We start from the raw sequence: 20,942 nt of genomic DNA on the forward strand, positions 1-20,942 counted from the left end.
ACAGGTCTCCCTCTGAAACTTCCCACATTTCTTCTGTGTCTAAACATTCCCAACCCCCCCACCCTGAGGATAACTTGTTAGAAAGGGAACTCAAAAAGTTGAGGGTTGAAGAGACCAGACTGAAGCTTAAACAGCAGCAGCTGGCCTTAGATAGGGAATCCCTACCACCATTTCCTAAACAGCCACCATCAGCAGTAACTACTCCAATGGGAGTCCTCCTTGGATGTCTTTGTGGGGAGTTCCCTCTGCACAATCACTACTTCAATCCACATTGTGGTGGATTCCACACCCCAACCATCATTATTGCACCAGTAAGGGTGGGTGAATAAAAGCATGCTAGACTTTGGGCGGAACATTTTGAGTCAAAACCTGGGGGCAAAATCTACCCAGCACAAATACGATTTGTGATGCATGTCTCATGAGATTTAGACCCGGTATATATATATAACAGAGGAGCCGCCCCTGCCTAGCCTGGCAATGAAGCTTTGTTGAGCAGGCCAATGTTTGATGCACCCGCTTAACACGAGTTTATTTCTCGAAAACAAAAGAAGAGTGTGCCTGACAAACATGGCATAGGGGGCATTGTTCCCGGTACTGCCATGTGTCATCAAGGTACTCTTTTCCCAGGTAAAAGCAGTGTAAGTCACCCCACCGTAAATGGAGTGGAGCGACCATTACTTTGACCTGATGGCCTTGTGGTGAAAAGGGCACGTGATTAAAGGTCTATATCGACAAGCACGCGTAGGGTCTGCTGGTGTAAACTCAGCATGTTCCTGAATTTGAATATAGCGGTGAGCTGTAGTATTGTGGGGTTGGAGTACTGCTGATTTACGATGCTGTTACCACTCTGCTAAACTGTAAATTACCTCTCATTGGTCGTCTGTGCTATCTGCTTTCTCACCACTTTTAAACCCCTCATCAGGCAATTTAACCTGGATTTTGGTAACAGCAGGAGATTAAGTAATTTTCCTCGATCTCAAAGCATTTACAATTTAACGAAACTTGAGCAAACATATGCTTAGTTGATTCTCTCCCTTTTACTCAATGTAACTTGATCAGCCTTAGGAAAATAGTTATATGTATAAAATAAGATATTATAAGAGAGAATATATATAAGATATATTACATATAAGACATTATTTTATAATTCAGGAACTTTGAGAGTGAAATAAGGATACATTTATTCTATGAAAAGGGTGGGCAGCGCTAAAGGTCAGCCTCGTGGTAGGATCTTTGCCAGCTGACAAAATCTTAACAAGTATTGGCAAAACCAATACATCTGTGTTTGATCTGCTAAAAATTCAGCATTAGCACTTTAGAGGGAGACAATGGGGAGGGCTAAAGAGGTAAAATAGTCCCTTATGCACGTCAGTGCAAGCACTCGAGTGGGGGGAGAAGGATACACTTGAACAGTCAGTAGCATTTGGTGAGAGATAAATATTCAATTGGGCAGAGCCAAGATACGAATAACAAAGTTTTAACCAATGGCTGAAAGGGGATAGTTGAAGAAAGGGAGTGTTTGAAGAGTCAGACCCAAGGTTACTCTATGTATCTTGGAAACAATATGCCTGTTTGAGAACTGCACTATCAAAACCCAGACCTAAAAAGTGAAAAAAAAAATCTATGCCTCCACTAAAGAATTACACCAGTCTCTGGATTGCTTTCTGAAGGGCAGGGAGATACATAGACAAAAATGTGTATGCTGCTTGAATGAGGGTGTGTGCTTGTCAATTGTTCAATGCCCTTATAAACAACAAGCATACACGTGATATGACAGATGATATGAATGGTCAGGATCACCTCCCCCATGAACCTGGAACACCTTTCAATATAAGCATTCCAGTACAACCATCCTTAAAGGGGACATGACACCAACTGAAGGGCAAAGCATACTAAACATTCTCTTCCTTACAGCTACAACAAAAATCTAAGCTAAAATGATGATATTCACTGTTAAGCCACGCCACCCCCAATGTGTCTCCTGGTCCTAGAGATTACTTCTCTATAAGTTCTTCCTGTCACAGGGTAAAGAGCAACACAGCACACAGTGACCATTCTCCGGTACGTTGTATATTAATTCAGCTACACTGGAACAGCATGTCTAGCCGCTTACAAGATCACACAGCAGCAGTGCTTAATTTGAGCCAGTGGTTTCTGGTGCTTGACACTGACACCTATTTCTTGACAACGACATAATGACAGTCCACCACATAGTGACGATATCTGTCTAATTTTCATATGAGCACAACAACACTGTTTAATAATTCAATATACATTAAAAATGAATAATACCTACCTAATACGATTCGTGATGCTTTGTGTGGCTTAGAATTGTCTGAATTATCACTCTTGTAGAACTGTGATGGTTAGTAGTTGTGTTGGTAATGTCACTGGCATGCGTCAAGGGGATGCACAAGCTGTGCTGGCTTCCTGCAAAGGGCCCTGACACCTAGAGGCATATTTATGACTCCATTGCACTGCTGTTGCATCACTTTTTGTGACGCAACAGCTGCGCAAAGCATTTAGCCATATCCATCAGGCCACACAAAGCCACTTTATCTGGCTTTGAATGGCCTCAAAAATAAGGAATAAGGCAAGGCAGCGCAAATCACAGCGTTGCCTTACTCTGCACTAGAGAGGGGTTCCATGGGTATTACGTCGGTATTCCAATGCAACCCATGGCTTTTGATGCATCCCCAGATTTACCAACCCTGGGAAGCCTGAGGATGCGCCAAAACCTTACTCCTCTCCAGGAGAGGCACAGTGAAGAGAAAAACCTTTATTTCTCCTTTTTTTCCTCTTTCTAAGTGCGCTGCATTCTGCAGCACACATAAAGAGAAGAAAAAGCCTCCCAGGATTGTTTTTGTGCAGGAAGGTATCCCCACGGTGCAAGGGTGCTTGTGCTGGTGCTAAGCTGCCCGCTTTGTGCCCGGGCAAGAAGAAAGGACAGGAATCGCCATGCGGCACAGCAAAGTGACTTGGTGCTCTGCACTGTTCTGTTTTTTATAGATATGTGCTTCAGGGGTTTTTTTGTCTAAAAAAAAAAAAATCCAACTAAGTCACATACAGAGGCCAATGGCAGTGACCGCCATGCTAGGCTATCACATGCAGCTGTGGCCAAGCTGGTATCGTGTGCACAGTGCATGTGCCTGGGGTCCGAGCACACCTCACACGATGACTGTAGCTGTGAACCCTGTAACACCAGTGCACAAATAAATACAGACATGCCTTACCACAGCACAGAGTAACCACATGTCTGACCTTCAGAAGCGCCTTAACTCGTCGATCAACTCTTCCTCAGTAATCTGGTAACAGATATCCGGCAGGCGGCCTGCTTGGGACTCAGATTGTTCTGGTGCAGGCAGGGACCCCAGTACCCGTTGCCCGTTCTAGAATGTAGAAGTTGTAGGAGACATGACACTAAATGAAGATCTGTAAATAAAAAAAAACACTAAGGATGTTGGATTTTCGTTTAGCACGCTACATGTCAGTGGCTGCATATATAAGTACTTATTTCTGTTTAACCTGCTTAGTTTCAAAGGTGTAAGTATTACAGCTTTACGTGCAGAGAGAGAGAGTGTCAACGTCTTTTTAAGATATAACAATAAAGGGACCCAGATGTGGAACGTGGAATTACGTGTCCTATCTGGGTGCATTTAACATCCGTCAGTTTATTTTAGGAGCTGGGCAGTGGCGTAACGAAACTGGGGACGGGGGGCCCTCCTGTGAGCCCCCCACCCCCCGAGCTCACTCAGGCCAGATGCTGGGCTGAGGGGGGCCCTGGAACTGGGAGCATTAGCCCGGTAAGGCCTCTGAATATCAAATACAAAATATCGTGGTAGGGAAATATTGAGAACAAAATATCGAAATTGAAAGGTACGTAAGCTTAGATTTTTTTGCACCTAAGTCTACACTTTGTACCTTGATGGTATATATCTTCAGGTTATGCAGAGTTAGGAATAGTAAATCTATACATCCTCTATAAGCACTTACCTTTCAGTATTTTGGCCCTCAATCTTTTTCTAATATCACAATATTTCCATTTTTGATATTTAGCAGTACAATCATTAGTCCAAATTAATCTTGATAAGACTGACACTTGATAAAAGTAACTTCTTAAAAGAAAGCCCAAGACTAGATACATATATTTCAGTGTATGTGGAGGGAACACGGAGGATCTGATATCCATAAATGTGGCACGTTACTCTTAGGGAAGTGCACGCGGAAGATAGTTGACAAGAACCAATGATCCAAGGTGCATTCTGAGTGCACTGCAGTGTTACCTACAGGTGATCATTCCAGATAGGATGAATTTAGACAGGCACTGAGAGGTGTGCTTCCATTACACACTGGAAGTGACTTCACCAAAGAGAATACAAGGATTCACCGGCACTCCACAGCTTATCCAGTCAGAAATGTGGTTTCCTCTGCAAAAGGGTTAAATATTCGTGGGCAGATTTGTCATTATTTCATGCAGTGCAGCAAGCCACCTTGCTGTGCTGCGTGATGTGGCACACTCCTGTCCTTTCCTTGCACTGGCACACATTGTGCTGCTTTGCGACAATGCAGGTACCCTTGCGCCATGGTGCACGGGTGCCTGCCTCACAGTGAGGATTGTTTTTGTGCAGGAAGACGCACATTCCTGCACAAAAAAACTCTTCTGAGGCATTTTCCTCTTTCTAAGTGCGCTGCCGAATTCAGCACACTAAGTTCGCTACCAGAATCCATTGGTGGATGCAGGGGGGGACACCCACAGTCCACCCATCGAACGCCGTCCTGGGGCAGAGTAACGCAAGGCAGTGATTTGCACAGCCTCGCTTTCTCGTGATTTATCAGGCCACATAGGGCCACGCAAGGTGGCCCTGCATGGCTTGGAAAATCTGACTTAGGTTTTGCATTACCATTGCATGAGGTATATGCCCCTAAGTGAATATGACACTTGAGTATCCCTCACATCAAATATGTATTCATCCTTCTGCATATCTAGCCATCCATTTTCAGGTTTCACCTTCATGCGTGCTTGAGACCTACTTGCAAAATCTACAGTTAATAAAAAAAACTTAACAGGGGCTTAGAACCAGCCTCTTACTTACCTGTACTCACCATTGGCTTAGTCCAACGTGGCTCTGATTTACGTGCTTCTGATTGGCCAGCACGTCGTCCTGCTTCACTTCCTGTTGTCTTCTTCCTCTTCTTCGCCATTCTTGCTGTCGGGTTGCCTCTGGACCAAGTACTCCTTCCGGACACTTCCCATTGGACGCTGGCCAGTGCCCTTCCTCTCTGGCTATGACGCTAAAGGTACTTCTTTTTTCTTTTTGCATCCCGTCTTCTTTCATCGCGGGCTTCTTTTCTTCTTTCTTCGCTGTCTTCTTTCTTCGCTGCCAGTCTTCTGTCTTCTTTCTTCATCGAAGGTGTGTGTGCGCACGCACTTTTGTAATAAATAAACAGTATGTTTCTGCATGTGTAATAAACAGGCATAATGAACACCATTATTGTGCATATGTTTATGTTCATATGCTTGTGTGATAAAAACAATATTGCATGTTACAAGATCATGAATATGTGTGTAACATACACAAATGTACAATACCACACTGTTGCAGCAGTGAGCAGTGTCAGGAATCTAAGCAGTATCACTCTAACCTATATATATGTTTGATTAAAAAAAGAACCTCATTTCGGGCCCTTGCGTATATTTAATGCATCCATAGAACGAGCAGTGCTACCGACCATTTGAAGCATTTATCAATATTAACAATGTTGGCGATATTGAAGGCCGTGCCAGGTGTGATAATTAAACACTAGATAAGTGTAGAAGTGTGGCTCAATGGTTAGAGTGGCAGACCCTGATGCAGAAATCTGGCCTGGGACCAGGGTTCAATTCCCGCCTTGCTGGGTCTTGGACTCGATTTCCTTCGACCTAGTAATTCTCGCATTGGTGCTTAATCTAATTCATGGGTCCCACTCTGTAACTCTGGGCAATAACTTGCTTAATCTCCACAACAGTGCTGGGATGCCTGGCTTCACCTTGGAGGTTGCCCAGGAGTGGGCACCTCACAGGGAAAAGCCCGGAGGGGTTCCACAGTAGTATGCTACAGCGCCTTGAGACCCTAACAGGTGAGTAGTGCGCTATACAAGTACACAGTTTTATAAGTGTCCTATATGTCTGAGATTAGACGAACAATGTATGAATATCACAGTATTCTATATGAGCAATCGATAATCTAACAGTATGGTTGCCCCTGCTTAGTCGCCTTCGAAAACTGTGCTCTGAGATGGTTTTCTGTGTCACAGCACAGGCTCAAACTTTAGTGACCCTCGAAGCATTGTTTTCAAAACACACAACAATTCATTAATGCAGAAATGATGGGCAGCTTGGGAGCGGATACATGAAACCCACTAATAAAGTCCGCTTTGCAGGGCAATCAAGAAAACAACTTAAATATGTGAAGAAATCCTCTTATTGGGAATTAACCTGCCCATCACCCCTATCACTGCCCACTTCTGTTCTGCCCACCTTTTTTTTTTATAAATGAAGGAATGTTAATTAAATCGCTGGTTTAGGTGAGCCTTTGTGCAAGTCATCTGCTCAGGTGTTTTTAAATAGCGTAAATGAAAATAAGACCGTTTTAAATAGGAAATAGAAACATAATAGATCTTATTGAAACGTCTGCATTTATATAAATGTTAGCTTCCCATCACAGAACTTCATGTGCAAATCTCCACGCGGGGGTGGGGAATCACACTTGGAATTGACCAGCTTAAACAAGTATAGGCAAAGCCAATAGGTTTCAAATTTGTTTTTTCTTTTGCATTCTATCATACTATATAACTGGATCATAAATATTAGACAAATTTTATAATAATGTTTGTCTGAAATTTGATAAACCGTTAATAATTGTTTACGTTGTTCTTAATTAATTCAGCATACATCACAACATAAACAACTATTACCAGTGTATCAAATTTTTCTTTCAATTTGCTTTTCAGAAACAAGCTTACAAAACAATGATTTGTTTTCTGAAAAGCAAAATCACCATGGCCTATTATGCATGGAGTTACTTTCCAGTGTGCTGGTCATTTTTTGTTTTCAGTGTCAGGGTCCACCATGCCTTGAATGCCTTTTTGCGGGTGACTTGAACAGTAAAAATCATTGACGGTCGTCTGCCATATATAGTGCCTGGTGGTTTTATTCTACATAACAGGAAGGATGTAGGACTTGTCAAGAATAGGCCATCAGGTGAAGGATTTCTGACATAGAAGTCAGCTGAGGCTCAGCCATTGGGGGAAACTCAGCAGTTCTCACTTCTAAACGAAGATAGGGGATCTTTGTGAATTTATGCATATATGTTTTTGTGTCCCTGTACATGTACTAATCAAACTTCTATAGAGCTAGAATTCTCTTTTTTTACTTTATTAAACTTAGCGAGTTTTGTGACCTGCTTGACAGTTGCAAATATTAAAAAACTTCACAAAGTTATGTACGAAAATCTTCTGCTGCTTCACACAGACTGAGCAAACAGAAGGTAGCCAGGTTGCTCAAAATCAACAGGATATCTTGTTCCCAAACGTTGGCTTTCATGTGAAAACCTACTAGGAATTGGGAGTTGTAGTTTTGGCTTGCGTTATTTGAACCCGTTAGTCTCAACACATAATATCACTTTGAGCAGGCCAATAACACTGCTTTAGCAGCAACAATAAAACAATATCTGTAATAAACTCAAGATGCTCACTTACCATCTCAATATTTTGATAATCGATGATTTGGTCATGATATTTTGGCAGCACGATGTTTCTGTAGTCGATATTTTGACATACGGTCCTCAGGGAGGAGAATCTACAACTCTATGACTTGATAATCTGTAGCGTGAAGATGTGGACTAACCCAATATTTGGACATGATTTCCGTTTTTCTACATCAGCGCCAGAGTTGGAGATACCTGGTGATGGGGATTAATGAAAATGTCTGATATTCCCTATCAACTATAAATTAAAAAATAGTTGGTATCTTCCTCTACCCCTGGTCTACAGACAGAAATTCTGCATGCAAAATATTATTAATACTCGGGTCTCTACAACTCGGTCCTCTCGCAAAATATTTTCCCCGCAGTCCACCACATTTACAGAGCTAATTACTGCCCCCCCACCTTTATACACACACACCCACATACCTTTATCTTTTCTCCTTTGTTATCCCTTCTACTTATGTTCCCTTATCCAATTTTAATTCTGCAGTATTGTTATAATTGCTCTTAGGTTACCCCTGAAATACGTTTTCTCTTATCTCCTTCCATTTAACCAATTCAAGGTTAGCCTCCGACCTTTATATAAAATTTCCATGTAAGAACAGTCTGATGACAAAAAATGGGCTGGAATGTGACTAAGGATAATTACCAGTGGTTGACATTAATTCTGACATTAGGCCCTTAATGTTTTTATTTTCTCAGTTTGTGGTAGAAGCAAGCAACTTGCCATCAGCTAGTGCATAAATAGGGAAGTAATGCTCTATCGATAGTCCCAGATTTTCATCTATGAAAGTGCTAACAAGCAACTAATAAATAAAAAGCACATATAGGCTTCTTTCTGCTGAAGCACGTATAGTCACCCCATATATTGTACAATTCGTACATTGTAACAAATTTTCAAGTTCCTTTTTTGGAGATTATCATAGATAGCTTCACCTTATAATTTGGTATATTCTTGCCCCATTTGCATCAAGCCGCCTGTTCTTTCTTCCAGAACTCCTACAGTCACCGACCTTTCACAACGCTCTTCCCATCTTAGACACCAAAGATAAAGATCTTTTATGCCTATTGACTTCAAAATAATTTAAGTGGTGGAATATAAGTCACGTGCATGTGATGGTGTAATAGTCTCAATACTCCATTTTGTAATCTAGAAATATCAACCATATATCAAGAGATTTTGGAGCTAAAGGTTTTTTGTAGAAGCTTCCATTTTTTCTATCTTGATTGAATGAAACATATTTCATATGAAATTTATAAGGAACTCATTTGGCATTTAATTATTGGATAGTCTGCTACGGGGCAAAAAGGAGGGAGTTCATATTCATGTGTTGTCACACCAAAACCTGCAAGCTCAATGTCATTTCTGTGCAGGAACATGAACCTTTACTCTTCCTGTGTTCTAAATGTGACCAATTCTTTTGCTTACAATTTTCAGGTTTTTCTAAGAAGAGGAAGAAGCGGTGAAGAGAATGCGGATACCAAAGTGCATGACAGTGCTCATGTCCCTCATCATGCTTATAATCATAGGAACCTACATAAACTGGACAAGTCCTTCCCCTCTACCAAAAGAGGACTCCTCATTGTCCTACCAGAGGCCTTGGTGGATGTCGCCTCCAGCTGCCACCATTTCATCAGTTGGTATTATGAAAGAGAATCTTGCTAGGAATAACCTTTCAGAGACTTTGCTCCCAAATTTGGCGTTGCTGCTGAAGAAAAAAATTCCAGCTCTGAACGGCTACTGGAACAAGAAACAGCATGAGATCTTTCGAGATCTCGAGAGACAGGCTAGTGTTTCCACATCTTGTGGTGTCAATCAGGAAACAATTTCGCAAATCAAAGACTTCCATACGTATCCAGAGATCTACAAGCAGTTTGTATCATACAGTGACTGCAGGGAGTTTCCAATGCTGATCAACCAGGTCAATAAGTGCAGTGAGAACCACACCTTTCTTCTGCTTGCTATCAAATCAGTTTCTAAAAACTTTGATAAGAGACAGGCTTTGAGAGAAACTTGGGGCCGTGAAATGGAGTACAGAGGGTTGCAAGTTCGGACTGTTTTCCTCCTGGGGACAGAAAAAGATGGGTCAGGACCTGACCTACAGCCTCTTGTCAAATTCGAGAGTGAGCTTTTCCACGACATCCTTCAGTGGGACTTCCAGGATTCCTTTCTCAATTTGACCCTGAAAGATAACCTTTTCTTGAAATGGGTCACCGTTCACTGCCCAAATGTCAGTTTCATCTTTAAGGGTGATGATGACGTCTTTACCAACACCTTCGGCGTCCTACAGTACCTGGAATCAATTGAACAGCACAGGGCAAAGTTCCTTTACATGGGACACCTTGTCACTGAAGCTTCACCCTTCCGAGACAGCAGAAGTAAATATTACATTCCAAAGTCGTTTTATGAAGGTTCTTATCCTCCCTATGTTGGAGGAGGGGGCTTTGTTTTCTCTGGATCTTTGGCCAAATGGTTGTACTTGATTTCACAGTACATTAAGTTCTACCCCATTGATGATGTCTACACTGGGCTCTGTTTCCAAGCTTTGCAGGTTGTAGCACAGATGAATACTGAATTTCAGACCTTTGACATTGCAGAGAAAGAAAGAGATAATCCTTGCACCCACAAAAAGCTTCTTCTAGTCCATCAGAGGATGCCCCAGCAACTCCTTCGACTCTGGCGCAGGATGCAAGACCCTAGTCTCAAATGCTGAGGAGCCATGCAGGGGCAAGAGAGCATGGTGTAGGTAAAAAGCTTCTTGTAGGACACTCAGCAGTGCAGTGCTTGTTAGGGGTCACTAAGACTGAGAAAAAACAAATTGAGTCCAAGTGACAAGAATGTAAGGGTTTCATTCGTACTGTAACTGAATATGTCCTACATTTTCACTTCTAGGGCTCTGATTGGATCCTAAGTGTTTGAAAACCCAGTACCGTCTCGTTGTGGTACTTTGACCTTTGGGATTTAACCTCATGGTCTCTGGCATCAATGAGCCCCCCTCCCCTCCAGCTGACACCTTTGTTCAACATATCAAGAAACACATCAAGGATAGAGTTGACATAAAAAGAAGACCCCTCCTTGTTTGCTCACTTAGAGGGGGTGCATTCAGAGAAGGCTGAAAACATGGAGGGAGTTGTGCTTGAAGGTGATATTGCTGCTTCTGTTGACACGATTGACTCCAGATGTGTAGACTGCTGCAACCGCCCCGTTATCATCCAACTGTGTGAAGCATAAACACTAAACTCCTTTTAAGATTACAAATGGAGGGGCAGCTCTGGGTTTTGAGAGACGAGCAGAGAAAAGCTGAATATCTATTTGCACATTGCCCACAATGGATAGACAATTTGTATTGTGAGTTTAATCTTGCCACCCCTCTTAGCGCAATGTTGCACCCCAGTGGAATCAGCAGAGCACATAGCTATGGTGTGCATATCAGTTGAGATAGGTTAAAACTACTGAGGACTTCTTCATGGCTAGAATACAGCCTTATATATAATCATGTTAAAGAGCATACTGGTGCACACAACAGAGTTTAATTCCTGTCAGTGCTGTGTAATTTACTAATTTAAGCACTCCAAAACGGTTATGTGGGTGTTATTTTGTAGGAGGAGATGTGCAGGATGCCAGTATGTTGATGTCTGAAGTACAATTATTTTTTTGAACTAGGATGGGCCAAAGATGGAATAGATATTTTATTTGGACCCAAACCCCATTTGTCAGTTTATTTACCAGTGGTCTGCCTTCCTCAAAACTGACATCTTTTAGGAGAGAAAGTATTGTTTATTAGCTATATGTTTGTGTTATGTTTCTAGTTGTTTAGTTAAAAACACTTATGATTAAAGAACAAACCCTGTCCAAAGCTGCAGTCTACCTCCATTAAAATGTCTGTACCATACTTAATTCCGACACCACAGGACTAATCTGAGAAGGCCTGGATTTTCCAGAAAAGTGGCTGCTATAGAAAGGTTGGGAAGCAGCACAGGCTGAGTTTCAACTACTGACTTTTCTCTCGCACATCAAATTCCCACTCTGTGTCCCAAAGATGAGATGGACTTTACGGTGATCCCAGGAGCACAGACTTCACTTACTTCGTGCATCTAAAAACATTGATTGTGACTGGGCACAGGAACTCATAATTTGATCAGTATCTGCCTGTTCCCTCCCTCCAAGAACAGTGAGGGTTCCAGCATCAACAGCCTCAACCCATCTTGCTACAGCGGAAAGGATCTCTCAAAATGCTTACTTCCAAGAGCAGATGTGACTTTCTTCCAAAAATGTATGAGTAAGTCAGGGGTAACTCACACCTGCTCAAAGAAACATGTTTGTGAATGAGGCACACTGTGTCTATTGGAAATGTTCCAAGGAGTAAGATAAGCGGTCATGGTAGTATCACTCTATGAGCTCAGGTCCCTTTTGCCTACATGTGAAATTCCTTGCCTCTTGAACACTCTTTAGGGATCTGATCGTTATGAACTTATCTTACTGTTTGGACGCTGACAAAATGAGATGTGCGAAGTAAAGGACAAGCCATAACCAGAAGAAAGTGTTACCTCTGTTGATCTTTGAAACCTCATCTTACAGTTCCGATTCGTCGACCACCTCATTAAATTGAAAACTTGATGGATTCATGTTGGTGAGAAATGAAATAGTTGTGGGATATGTGCTACACATTGAGTTGGGTATTAAAATATGGTTGTGCCATCGATAGGCTGGTGGCATGTAAGACATGAAGGTACCGTAAAAATACACATGATCAAAGGAGGTAATACGGTTCAAGAAGAAAGATGTCGTTGGATAAATTCCATTGATTTGATGTGGAATGGGTTAGGCTCAGGGGAACACAGAGAAGTATTTATTTCCTGAAAGGGTGGTAAGCAGGTGGAGAGACTTCCTGTATGTAGGAGATGGGGGGACTCAGGTAATATCAGAATTTTAAAAAATCTTTCAGATGGGAACCAGTCAGAGTAACTGGAGCATCAAATAGACTGAGTGGTGTTATGGTACAAAGAAACATGGGAAAATATGATTGGGACAGCAGGCCTTATAGGAAGGCAGTGTCTATTATTGTGTGCTAATTCATGTCTAGTGATATTTTCTAAAGAGGTGAAAATTGTTTTTGCATAAGGACACATGGTATACATGGTTAGAAAGTGCATCTGATATACAGTGCGTATTTGTACATCTCACTGTGAGCCAATGGGTAATACAATGTTTTCTTGTACTATAGTTGCTAAAGTAACATAACTTGCTTCTCTCCCTACAAAGTTCAGGAATTCCTATTCACCGAGGTGAATATACTCTGCTGCATGCTTTGAATCACTCCTTCACGCTAATTGTTGCACCCTATATGGGAGTATTAAGTGCAAGTATTTTTAATCTGGCGATAGCTTTTCATTCTCGACTGCGACCCACATTCTGTTACCACTTCTAGGCCCTAAAATTCCTTTCCAGTGTTTTCTATAACACTACTGCCAGTCAGAAGACATTCCCCGGGTAGCTTATCTAGCATTCTAAAGAACGTAAAAGCAATATTTATTTTGGCATAAGGTAAATAACAGTTGCCCTCCCATTTGCTAAATGGCTGTTTCTTTGTCCTGTCTGTATGTAATATTCCTCGTTGTAACAGATTTTCATGAATATGAGAGACGGTAAGTAGGTCGAAGTCTCTCAGATTTTGTATGTTCTGGGCTTTCATTTTTCGGAAGAAAAAACAGGTATACATATTTTCTGCCTCTATCGGTTTCATGAAGTATACATAATCATTTTTGTTCCACTGTGCACATTTTAGTGTTACATTTTACAAGCATGTACTTAAAAAAAAAAAATCAAAGTGACTTTCTCCTCTTTAATGAATTTTGTGGGTTTGTTGTTTTTTAACAGATGCTATAAAATTAAATAATTTATGAAATCAATGAAGTTTGACAATTTTATTCCCCTGTTTTTTCTTTTAAAAATCTAAATGCATAATAGAAAAACTGACAATAGGGACGGAGTTGGCAGCCAGAGAAAATTGGCCTTTTTGAGCTGTGGTGAGTGTGACTAACTGTAGTCCTTTCCTGCTGCGCGTGGGTGATATGGCAACCAGAAAATCAGAGGTGAATCAGTGATGAGCCAGCTAGTGCCCATCTGGACATCAGTGGAGGCAGAAAATACAGCAGCGGGCCCCTCGCAACAGGCCATGGACTGGCTGAATTGAAACTGGATGGTAGTGGTACCACAGCAGTGTACTCGGGAAGGAGGGTGTTGTGCCGTTGATGGGTGGTGCGGATGGAAGTATGACTGCTGGTGCCAATATAGTGTAATACATAGCCCAAATGAATTAAACTGAAGGGGTTATGTCATGCGTTTAATTGGGATAGCTGAAGTGGCCTGGTTCCTCTGAAAGAGTAGTAGAGCCATAGAACACAGAGGTCTGCGGTCAAAAGCTGAGGGGAGAAGAGGAGGTAAAAGTTGGATTCTGAAGCCTGTTGGATTGGGCTAAGCCTATGTGAGTGCACAGTCAAGAGGTCTGTAAAAGAGCATTCATTGTGGAATTTGGGCTAATTATACTTGCCTTGACACGAGCAGGTGATTTGGGCAGCTATCTTGGACAGAAGTCTTCTGTTGGTCCCTGCATCTTCACAGGGGATAGTCACGATGCCCGACCCGAAGATGGAAAACAAAAAAAGAGTGACAATTCAATTTTTTTGATACAGATAAAGTGATTCCATCTTGCAAGTAGAGAAACGGGGTGAAGGAGTAGCAAGGGATTATTCCTTTCCTCTCTATACCCTTGGAGATTACCAGGTATGTTGGATCTTCTCAGGAAGCCACTGTAGCCTGGACCACCCATTGCCCCCGCCCGCGCTGCCAATAACAGTACCAACATAAGTACTGTCACACTCCTACAAGTGTGGCAATTCCGACTATTCTAGACCACCCAAAGCCATAAGAATAGGGTGGACGAGTCTGAATGGTCATTTTTATATATATTGAATTGTTAAACTGCTGTGCCCATCTGAAAATTAGGCAGACAGTGCAACATGTGGTAGGCTGTCATTAGTGCCGATGTAGAGAATTAAGGCCCGTATTTATACTTTTTGACGCTAAACTGCACTAACGCAGTTTAGCGTCAAAAAGTTTAGCGCCGGCTAACGCCATTCTGAAGCGCCATGCGGGCGCCGTATTTATTGAATGGCGTTAGCCGGCGCTAGCAGACCGGCGCTGCCTGGTGTGCGTGGAAAAAAACCACGTACACCAGGCAGCGCCGGCGTTGGGGAAAATGGCGTTAGGGCGTCTTAAAAATGGTGCAAGTCAGGTTGACGCTAAAAAATCGCCTCCACCCGATTTGCGCCATTTTTAACGACGCCCAGACGCCATTTACATGACTCCTGTCTTAGTAAAGACAGGAGTCATGCCCCTTTGCCCATGCCCCCTTGCCCTTGACTTATGTCCCCTGGGCATGGTCATTGGGCATTGAGGCATGTAGGGGGGCACAAATCAGGCCCCCCTATGCCAACAAAAAATATTAAAAAAAATATAAATTTATACTTACCTGAACTTACCTGAATGTCCCTGGGATGGGTCCCTCCATCCTTGGGTGTCCTCCTGGGGTGGGCAAGGGTGGCAGGGGGTGTCCCTGGGGGCATGGGAGGGCAGCCGTGGGCTCTTTTTGAGCCCACAGGTCCCTTAACGCCTGCCCTGACCCAGGCGTTAAAAAGAGGCGCAAATGCGGGGTTTTTTGCCCTGCCCACTCCCGGGCGTGATTTTTGCCCGGGAGTATAAATACGACGCATTTGTGTCGCAGTCATTTTTTTGGACGGGAACGCCTACCTTGCATCTCATTAACGCACGGAAGGCGTTCACGCAAAAAAATGACGCCCTTTCCTCATACTTTGGCGCTAGACGCGTCTAACGCCAAAGTATAAATATGGCGTTAGTTTTGCGCCGAATTTGCTTCTGGAGGGAATGAATTTGGTGCAGAGATACTAATAGTCCTCAGAGTGGTGAACTGAGATGGAGAGTACGACTACTCCCTCCTATTTCGGCTCATCCAGAGATGAAAGTCAGGATGATCTGTGTACTCACAAAACTGCTTGTCTGGCAAGGAAGGCTGAGGTCCTTCAGGAGGAATTGGCAACATGTGCCATATATTATTTGAATTTAAACATACAGTTTTTACCATCTTGTTGTATCTTAGTGATGATCATTTAAAGAGTGTACGTTGGATGCTGTGGAGCATGAAGGTTGATTACGGATGAGGCCGTAAGAGGCTAAGATGACATTTCAAAGCTGTTTGGCTGGAATTTGAGTCACTGGGAGCAAACTCCAAGAGAGCGCACCCGGCAAAGTTCAGAGTGATAAAAGATGACATGGAATGTATTAAGTGCCATGAATCTCCTAAACTCATTGCATGAAGGTAGTTCTTTCCAGAAAAGGCCCTGCTGATCCTAATGTTTTTTAAGGCTGTTTAATGAAGATGATCTCTGTTCGATGTGAATGAAAGATCGTGAAGGTTTGTCAGCCTTTATTATTTTAGGATGAGGTTAATAGATGGATGATTTTGTGAGGTCAAGTATAAGGAAGAGAACCCTCTAGTGACAGGTGGAAAGCTCTGGTCACCTACTACGAATCTAAAATCTGAGACATTTATCTCTCATTTCAAGAGGTGGAAGAAAGCTCAGATTCCAGTTCTTTTAGTAACAGTAAGGATGCTATCTCATCCATCCTCTCAGAATCTCCCCCCTTCCCTTCCCTTGGAAAATTTTGCTGCACTTTATAGCAAAATCAAATCTGGATCCCCACTTGATCCCCACTCCCCCAAAATGTCATGCCCTTCCCGAATGTGCTTGAGACAGTCAACTTCTCTTTAGAGAAAAGATTGATCCATCAACAATGGAACAACATTCCATGGTTAAAGCCATCCCTAAAAAGCATAATCAAAACGCCTCATGCCCAGGAAATTATCGCGCAGCATCCAGAAACTAGTAAAGTAGTAGAAAAATATGGCAATGAACACCTCTCTGATTTTATTAAGGCTAACTCCTTCCTTCAACACACCTAAACCATTTTTTGGCTAAAACACAGTACATAATCTGTGCTCCTATCAGTTATGGAGGGTGCGAATAGGAGACTAGATCAAGGAGGTACGGCATCCCATTATACTTCTTGATCTGAGTGGTGCCTTTGAAGCCGTTGACCATACTACTCTCTTGGATAGGATCCGCAAGGCTGGTGTCAAAGAGAAAGGCCTGAACAGCTAAGCTTCTTCCTGAAAGATAGATCCTTCCAGGTTTTCGACAGGCTTGCTCCTCTGAGATTCTGCCGGTAATCTGTGGAGTTCCAAAGGACTCATCTGTAAGCCCGATGTTGTTTAACATGTATCTGCAACACCTTGGCGGATATTGTAACTCCCTTCGGGATTTCTATAGTCTCCCATGTGGATGACACCCAGCTGTTTAGGTCTCGCCCCCACCCCTCCCAGCCCTAAAATGGCAATAAGACATCTGGGTGTTTGCCTGGATAAATCATTTCCATGGAAATCCAGGCTAACAAGCTGTCAGCCAGCTGCTTTGGAATCGTGCACATGTTGCACAAGATTCTGCCTCTACCACCTCTGTCATCAATGAGGCTGGTAGTCCAGGGTTTGATACTTTCTCGCCTGAAATAAGGCAATTCGCTCTACCCAAAGGCCCCCAAGGTAGTCTTTTGAAAATTACTAGTAGTGCAGAATGCTGCTGCATGCATGCTGTTGGAGATCCCTAGATACGAGTCATCTAGACAAAGTCTGGTGAATCTCTACAGGCTTCCGGTTGCCCAAAGAATTGAATTCAAAGCATTGTACACTGCACATAGAGCCATACAATTGTGGGGTCCTCCCATTCTAGGCCAGTTTGCCATCCCCTACATGCCCAAAAGGCTATTTAGGTGCACCAACTCTCACCTTGCCACCATCCCCACCATCAGAAGAGCCAGAAGTTGAGGACGGTCTTTCTGCCTCAAACAGTGCCAAACTGTGGAATTCCCTCCCCTTGACCATCCAGTCCATGGACAACAAGCTAGACCTGACTTGTTAAGATCAGACCCTGAAAACAGCTCCTCTGGCTTAGTGGAAAGCTCTTTCTCAACTAGCGCTGCGATTTCTGTGGGTCACCATGTGCTCTACATCTCTTATAGCATAGTAAAGCATTGTATTGGAAGCACCACTAGCTTATGGCATTGTGAATCTTTCTTTCCCTTTGCTCCAGTCACCCTCTTTGTCACCCCTTCTTACTCGTCTGAGTGTTTTTCCCTCCTGACTAATGTTTCTTCCCTTTAATCTCCCCAAACCCTCTTCCAGTTTTATTTTTTTCCATCAAGATATTAGGACTGTTGCAGGATATCCAGAGAAAGTGTCAATGACGCCCTCTAACTTGAGGTTGTGGGAGTTAGCGGAGGTGGAAGTGAGAAGGCTAGGGGAGATGACACAGGGTCGTGGATTTATTAGTAGAAGAAGGACTATCACTCAATCAAACAATCAATCAGGAGATTTGTGGAGAGCTACTTGTCACCTGTGAGTGTATCCAAGTGCTGGTGGGGTCCAGTTGATTAGCCAGTTCTTCAGGGACTATGGGAGTTTGACTTTCAAAGAAGCACCTAGTAGAGTTTGAAATATATTTGTGACTTTTTAATAGAATATGCATAGACATTCCTTTCATCAATTAGCAGAATTTCTCTTTATTGTAAAAGTCCTTCGTAGTTGTCGGTAGGTACTTGTGCATATCAATCATGTTTCGAATAAATCAATAAGGTTTATGTAAAAAAAGAAGAGAATTTCTGTGGAGCAATGTCTTGTCCACGTTTCCATTCACATTTTAGTAAACTCAGCCTTTCTAAGAGAAATTATTTTAAAATGTGTTATTATCCTCTTCCCACAAGATTAAAGGTATACACTGTAGAGGCTGTTTCTGGGATACAATGTGATCCTCTGGGTTCTCATGTTCAACTGCATTTCATCCTTATCACTGATTGAATTCTCTTGGTGCTCATGGCTGAGATGAATTGGGCCACATGTGATTTGATTTCTACCCATTGTGAATCCATTAAAACATGTAAAACTGTGGCCCCGGTGGCAAGGATGCTGTCATCAAGTCTCTTTTACAGGGGTTGATCACCAAGTCTTTAAAAAGATGAGCATACAACCAATTCTGAAGCAAATATCTCTAAACACTAATGCCTTAACTAAAAAAACAATTTGCCATTTTGGGATGGATGTTGTGTTGTATGCTTTAAGTTAGTAAGCTTTCGAAGGGGTCTGACTTATTCTTTATTTCTCAGACAGGCTTTAGAGTCAGTGCTGAGTGTCACCCTGAGATTTCCATTATTTTGGGACAGAATCTGTCTTAGTGTGCAGAACAAAGGATTTGCTTATCACCAAGGGCAGAGGTTATATTTAAACTCAAGTAATGTTGGGCTTGACTTTAGCCTGCAATTCTATTGATCACGGGCTGTGGTCATGGATCTTTGGTGTCTGGCAGGTACTGTTGGGACTGCTTCGATTGTAAGTCAACGTTTTCTTGCATAGCTGGACACAACCTGTAGTCATGGCTATTCTTGCAAGCCTATTGCCATTGGCTTCATTTGCAGTTGTGGTTGTTACTCTTGTTAATTTAATAAGCGGTGCTTTAGGGCAACATCTTTCAAAGACATGACCTGTAGACCTACCTTAGTCTTAAGACGGCATTTAAGTGTTTAAGGTCAGAAAATGAAAAATAATTGGCTTAAGCTTCATCCAAAGAAGATAGACCTGATGATTACGTTTTGTGAAAAACAGTTTTAGAATGCTCCAGGGAAAGCATGTTCCACCATTACTTAATGGTGTGCATATGCCATCTGTGGTGTAGGGGAGGCATGTCTTTCCATTGATATTTACTTAGACGACATATTGAAAATGTGCATCCTAGAGGTTATGACAACATGGGATTGCTTTCTCTTAGTACACAGATATATTTATACACTTTTCTGTGTATCCTAGACTTGGAGCCATGTGTTCACACCTTCATGTTGTATTAGTGTAATCTAATCACATGCATTACCTCTTTGTAAAGTTTCTCTTGTTTCTCAGTAGGAGATGGCAACTACTTCATATAGCCCTCACAAAGATGCTGGGACAAGTCTTTTGCTTTGATTTCCTACAGATCTAGGTCTATACGGCATGGTGGTTGGTGATGCTATAACTGGCTATGGTGGGTGGGCTTTCTCAACTGTAACATTGGGGCTTTCTCTCATTGATTCATTAAAAGATCCAAGTCTCCTGGTGTCACAAGCTACTGCAAGGTGACTTAATGATGATTTTATGTTTTTTTATAGTAATTTCTGTTATTTTGTATGGTGTGCTGATTGGTCTCAATCTGGAGACCTGTCTTGCAATACTATTTAACTAAAACCATTATAAGTTGGATCACATGTTTCCATGCTGCCAGGTTATGATGTCAAAACAGGTGTGAGTGAATTATGACCAGTAAGCGTATTCATTTCAATATTTCATGGGCATGTACCATGGAAAGATCCTACCTGAAATTAAGTTCACCTAACTTCTATGACCCTTGCGTACTTAAAATGAGATGCAGGTCAACTGTGTCTATGATAAGAAAGTGTTGCCCACATATTGTCCATCCTTGACTTGACCAAATAAAAGTACCAGAGCTAAAACCTTCATAATTTGGCATTATCTGAAAATGCAGTTTTCCTATGATTGATCAGCACTTCATAATACATAATATCACTGCATTACAGAGCTGTGAACTCTCTTAAAAGAGCCGAATAGGGATTTTCAGCAACTCCTCCACAAGCTCCCCAGGTAAGTGATGCCAGAGGCCTCTGTAACTCTGGGGATGTGAGGCACAGTTAGCAGCGATTACAGATGAGACCCTGATGGTTCTCTTAACAATGATAAACAATAATATAATTTATAATTAATTTCCTGATTTCTGCAGTAAATTCATTCTTATTTTCACCCAGTGTTTCACTTGTAGACAATAAATACCCCCTTTTAGCATGTGTAATCTGAGTGAAAGTCACATACAAACTCCTGATCCACACCTTCAAGGCACTGCACAATACAGGACCAGCATACCTCAACCATCGCCTCACGTTCTACGTACCCAACAGACGTCTCTGTTCCTACCAGCTCGCCCTTGCAGTCGTCACCAAGATCTGGAAAAGCACAGCAGGAGGAAGAT

The 20,942-nt window shown here is 42.3% G+C and overlaps 1 protein-coding gene across 5 annotated transcripts in view; it reads left to right on the forward strand.

Annotated features, from left to right (window-relative positions):
* The window catches only part of B3GNT8 (UDP-GlcNAc:betaGal beta-1,3-N-acetylglucosaminyltransferase 8), a 105,307-nt gene extending 91,652 nt beyond the window's left edge, over positions 1 to 13,655 (forward strand). For all 5 annotated transcript variants that reach the window (XM_069207513.1, XM_069207518.1, XM_069207515.1 and 2 more), the window contains exon 2: positions 9,184 to 13,655. In XM_069207513.1, coding sequence (XP_069063614.1) covers positions 9,218 to 10,459 — 1,242 coding nt within the window. In that variant the 5' untranslated portion in view covers positions 9,184 to 9,217 and the 3' untranslated portion in view covers positions 10,460 to 13,655. The remainder of the gene's footprint in view (positions 1 to 9,183) is intronic.
* Positions 13,656 to 20,942: the final 7,287 nt, after the last annotated feature.

The sequence above is a fragment of the Pleurodeles waltl genome, chromosome 9, assembly GCF_031143425.1.
Source record: "Pleurodeles waltl isolate 20211129_DDA chromosome 9, aPleWal1.hap1.20221129, whole genome shotgun sequence".
NCBI classification, from domain to species: Eukaryota; Metazoa; Chordata; class Amphibia; order Caudata; family Salamandridae; genus Pleurodeles; species Pleurodeles waltl.